Genomic DNA, 5,343 nt, shown 5'->3' on the forward strand with positions numbered 1-5,343 from the left:
CAGTCCCTCCCGGGCTCTTGCCCCCACCCCGCGGCCCCTGCCGGTTATATGCCGCCAGCCCTGCAGTCCCAGCACGACCCGGCATGTGAGAGGCTGTGTCCCCGTGTGTGTGTTCACGCGCGCCACGGGGGGGTACCCAGTGAGTGGGGGGCGGCTTCGGGACCCCCTCCTGCCACCTACCGTCCTCCTTGTCCAGCACCATCATCTCGGGCGCTCCGTGTCCAGCCGCAGCTCAGCTCGGCTGGGAGAAGGGCGCCGACTCGGGGCGCGCTTCGGCGGGGCGGCCGGTCCTCAAGCAGCGAGCGGGCTCTAATTACCCGCTTGTCCGGCTCTTAACCTAGATTGCACTCAGCTAGAATTACATTCAGGAGTGAAGCACTTCGCGGATACAAAAGCAGTCTCACCTACTTTTGTGCCTCAGAATTGCAAGGAACTACGAACTGCAATTTAGAGAGGGGGGAGAGGGAGAGAGAAGGGGGAAGAGAGGATCAGAGCCGTTTCTTTGATTCTCACCTTCTAAATGGCTCAATTTGCCCAGTATAATCTGTCTTAATGTAATTGCATTTGATAGCTCATAACCCTGGCTCTGGCAACGACATAGCTTTCAGCCTCATAAAGTGTTTTCCCCTCGGATTTAATCTGAATCTCAATCTAAAATTATATTCAAAGAGAAGGGGGAATCTCGGCGGTCGTCTCCCGCTGCCTTTCTCCCTCAATGTATGAGGTTTGCACTCCTGCCACTGAATAAATGCACACATTTCCCGAGGCCCCCTCCCTCCCGGGTTAATGGGGAGTGGAGACGCTCGGCTGCTTGGCTCCGCAGCGCCACCTGGAGGTTTCTCGGCCCCAGCTAGGCTCGTGGCTCCTCTCCAGTCCCAGGGTCCTGGTCTCCAATGTTTGTCTGGTGGACTGAACCCCATCTGTTACTCCCAGACCCTCAGCCTTGTTTTTACCCAAACAATAGTTCTCTGATCCCGGTTCCTTCCCTTCCTACCAGGATTTCCCTGGGTTTCTGGTTGTTTCCCAGATTGTTTGGCAAAGTTAACCTTCTGCAGTGCTCAAAAGCTCCCACCCTGAATCATAGAGCATTATCCCTGACCCTAGCATGCCTCCTCCCCCATATACACTACCAAGAGCAGAGCATCCTGATTTCCTAGAGTGGGAGAGTTTTTCTCAACTTCTCTCTGAGCAAGCACAGGTTTTCTCATTTCACAATATTTACTGAGCATGTATTATGTGCCCAGCACCATTCCAAGGCACTGGGGCTATAGCAGTGAACAAAACAATACTTGCTACTGTTCTGGAATTGACAGTTCTTGCTCTGTAACTCATGAGGAAGGAAAGGAGACAGTGTCCATCTCTTCTTCTGGACTCTGCTGCTCCCTAGAACCCTGAGGCTGGTGTCCAGATTGCCTATTTCAGGAAGGCCACCTACTTTTTAATTATAACAGTTTTTTTCCTCCTCCTAGACCCCAGCAGCCCGCCTGTATAGAATTCCAGGTAGAATGGAAATAATGTTTTTTCTTCAAGCCAAGAAGGGCTCCAGATGGATGTTTTGGGGGCTTAATCCTAGCAGTCACTTCTAAGGACTAGATCCAGGCAAAGAAAATGAAGCTGAAGTCCCTGAAGGGGCAAAAAGTCCACCAGTTGGGATTTTATTTTATCTCTGCCAATTACCAACAGTAGACCTGAGCAAGTCACTTTCTCTGGGCCTCAGTTTCCCTGTTTCTGAAGTAAGAGACCTACTCTTCCTGTCTCTAAGGTTGCATGGAATAATGAATGTGAATGTGTTTTGTAAACTGTGACACTCTAGACAGTCGGTGGGGGAGGGAAGAGATTATCTGCTACAAAGGAGACCTGGAGGCTGGGTCTTGCCCCTTAAATCCTGGGAGGTCCAGTGCTTGACAGGGGTGAGAATGGGGGGCTGCTGTCCATCTTCCTCCCTCCTAGACAGGCTTTGAGAAAACAGCAAAGCCACTGCTTCTAATGAGACGCTTCATCCGCAGCTCAGAGGTTTCTCTTTCCCCTTCATCTTGAATACTTAATCCTAATAGTCCTTGAGTATATTTGATGTTAAATATATCATTTTGTTCAGACTTACTGTCCCTCAGGACTATGAGCTTGATCTCTCCCCTGTCACTGCAGCCAGAGGCATGCCCCCAAGGGAGGCTTGGGCACTGCTGCTGCTGCCACCAGCACATTTGGTGCTATCAACTTGCCCTAGCCAGAGCTGGGGGCCAGACAGTGCAGCAAACACAGGGCCGGACTGGCTGGCAAAGAGCAGCTGCTTACTGTAGAAACCTCCATTCTACATGGAGGCATTCACTACATAAGGGCAACAGCTTTACTCTTGACCTCCAGGGGTGGCTTTTCCTCACTTTCAGAGTCCGGCCCTCACCCACAAACCAGAAATCAACTATCTGGGGCCACTTTCCCATTCTCTTGTCTATATGCTGTGTGTGGGACTCTTTGTTTCAATAACAGATCACTACAGCCTCCAAGGTACCAAATTAGCTGCCACATGGCTGGCACCCCTTTGGGGAATCAGAGTCCCTGAACCTCAAACCCAGAGCCTGGAGCAGGCCTGAGGTGCTAAGCAGCAGGCTGCAGAAGCAGGTAGGGGATGACAGCAGGCGACTTGTGATGTGTAAGGGATACTTGTGCCCCACTGGCACCTCTCTTTACATCCCCAGCTGTGAGCACAGTACTCCCAAACTGATCTGGAGGGGAGCCTCACAGCTGGATTACAGAGCTGTCCAGTAAGTGTTGGAGGGTTTGGGGCTTGAGCTCCCAGCTGGAAAGGGGCCTGCTGGATTAATAGAGGCAGACAGGAGCCTCTCTCATCTGATCTGGTGGCCTCCCTCTCAGCCTATAGGTAATTGCTGGCCAGGCAAGTAACTCCCACCCCCATGCTCACCCCCACCCAGCTGCCTCCAGCTCCAGAGACACACCCACATCACCACCAGAGTGGAATTCTCAGACCCCCTGGGGCTGGGGGTGTCGTCTTTGCCCAGTACATTCCACAGGTGATGAGTGCGTTCTCTCACTTTGACATAAGAGTGCTCCAAAATGCCCTTGAAATGCCTCTAGGGACAGCAGGGAGAGGCCTGGTGATCAACCCCCAAGGTTACTTAGAGGAGAAAGAGGATGCCACTATCTGCCTTACAAATTTCTGGGCAGGTCCCAGCAATTTGTTCCTGCACCTGGCAGGGAAGTCCTGAGGAAGAGTTCTTCCATTGAAGGTGGGTGTGGGAGATAGTGGGACTCGGTGCCCAAGGGCCCCAGCAGACTAGATATTCCAGAACTCTTTGGTGGAGGCTGTCAGATGTGCCTCAGCCTCAGGGCCTGCTCCCAACACAGTGCAGCTGCCTTCAAGATGGAGGTACAAGCTGGCCTCGCAGATGATGCTCAGAGAGGTATTCAGGGTGACAAGGGCCCCTTCTCTGTTGCCACCATAGTTCACCGGACAGAGTAAACCTATAGACTTTGCAGTGCAGTCAGAATTGCCTGCTGGCGGTGTTCAGATGTCTGGATCTTCTCTATTTACACAAAAGCAACCAATGCACAGCAATTCGTAGCAAGCTAGCGTGGAGAAGAGCATAATTGGCAAACTTTTCCCTTTTTTTGTTCTGAAGAGCCTGGACAGGCCTTCTCAGAAGCTGCAGTCATAAATCATTAGGCCTTGTGGAGACCTAAGCCAAATCTGCGCCCCAGAAAACAAGTCTCCCCAACTCTCCTGCACAACAGCCCTGAGAAGATTGCAGGTGTAGGCTGACTAACTGTCTAGGTTTACCCAGGGACTGTTTACCCAGGGATTGAGGGGTTTCCTAGGATGTAGTACTTTCAGTGCTAAAACTGAGACAAAGCAGGACACCTCCCAGATCACTGTAGTAGGAGGCAGTAGGATGGTACAGGGGGCTAGTGGGGCCAGAGAGGAAGGCCAGGCAGCAGACTCTTTCCTTACAGACAGCAGCTGCCTCTTAATCCCAAATTTCCCAGCCTTCTGCTCTGTCTTATCATCTCCAGGTACTAATAGACTGTCCCCAGCCTTGGGCATGGTCCACAGGTCAGTCAGGGCTGTGAGTTCTGAGAGAATGGCAGTAGAAAGGGTATGTGCTGGACCCAGAGGTGGAAGGAGATTTTGTGAGACCTCAAGCTTACTGCAGTTTGGGATGGCAGTTCTTTAAGAAAAAGAATACAGGCTGGGCGCTGTAGCACAGTGGTTATAGTACCAGCCACATGCACCAAGGCTGTCAGGGTCCAGCCAGCCGGGGCCAGCTAAACAACAATGACAACTGCAACAAAAAATAGCCTGGCATTGTAGCAGCGCCTGTAGTCCCAGCTACTTGGGAGGCTGAGGCAAGAAAATAGCTTAAGCCCAAGAGTTTGAGGTTACTGTGAGCTGGGACACCACGGCATTCTACCAAGGGTGACATAGTGAAACTCTGTCCAAACAAAAGAAAAAGAAAAAGAATACAAGATTACTAATGAAAAGTTACCACCAGGGACCTTGCAACTGAAGGACCCCAAAATACCCTAAACTTTACTAGCTTCAAGGTAAAACAGCTTCTGGTTGAACCTGATATTTTGGATTGCTGCACCCACCTACTCCAGCCAGTGAAGCATCTCCCAAGGTTGAACTGATGGCAGGGTCCTCGCCAGTCTTGCCAGTGACAGAATCAATGTCACCACCCCGCAGCTAGGAAGTCCCAACCCCAGAACCAAGATGGTTTAACTGCACCCTCTTGCACCTGCAGGTTCTCTGGGTATCCCCCTCGGGGCTCCATCTCGCAGTAGCGTGAGGAGGAGGGGCGCAGACACCCAGAAAGACCAAAAGACTGGATGACAGTGGGCACTGCCTGGAAGTACCAGGCGCGGGTCGCAGAAGCGCTCCGGAAGCCCTCAAGGCTGCAAGAGCCAGTGAGAAAGTTCCTGTTCAGAGCGTGCGGGGCCCGCGGGGCTCCGGAGGGCTCTAAGACTTTCGAATCTCGCAGAGGAACCTCCGGGACTGAGCCTGGCACCCTGGCACCGCCGACACAGGCACTCGCGCACTCATTTAGTCGCCGCGCTTCCGGAAGCTGCCAACCAGCCTGAGGCTGCTGGTGCAGGCGTGGGGGGCGCTGCCACCACTACCGGGGTGGCCTCGGCCGGTCCGGTTTCGCAGTCCCTGCCCGGTGACCCACGCGCCCCCCTGCACCGGCACCGCACACCGGGCACCTACCGTCCTCCTGGTCCAACACCATGGTCCCCCGGCCGCTCCAGCTGGGCACGGGCCGAGGACGCAGAGGAACGCACGGCTCGGACTCCCGCCGCCAGCCGCCTGCGCTGCTCCCGCCGGCAGCC

General features: G+C 53.4%; 1 protein-coding gene across 2 annotated transcripts in view; it reads right to left on the minus strand.

Moving 5' to 3' along the window:
• Nucleotides 1–5,333, minus strand: part of LMO1 (LIM domain only 1) — a 39,903-nt gene extending 34,570 nt beyond the window's left edge. Inside the window, exon 1 of one of the 2 annotated variants that reach the window (XM_003781078.1) lies at nucleotides 5,222–5,333. In XM_003781078.1, the coding sequence (XP_003781126.1) occupies nucleotides 5,222–5,243 (22 nt within the window). In that variant the 5' untranslated portion in view covers nucleotides 5,244–5,333. Of the gene's footprint in view, nucleotides 1–180; nucleotides 722–5,221 lie in introns of those variants that run through there. The other variant, XM_003781077.1, reaches the window with a different exon arrangement.
• Nucleotides 5,334–5,343: the final 10 nt, after the last annotated feature.

The sequence above is a fragment of the Otolemur garnettii genome, unplaced genomic scaffold, assembly GCF_000181295.1.
Source record: "Otolemur garnettii isolate 467f Iridium unplaced genomic scaffold, OtoGar3 scaffold00001, whole genome shotgun sequence".
In the NCBI taxonomy this organism is placed as follows: domain Eukaryota; kingdom Metazoa; phylum Chordata; class Mammalia; order Primates; family Galagidae; genus Otolemur; species Otolemur garnettii.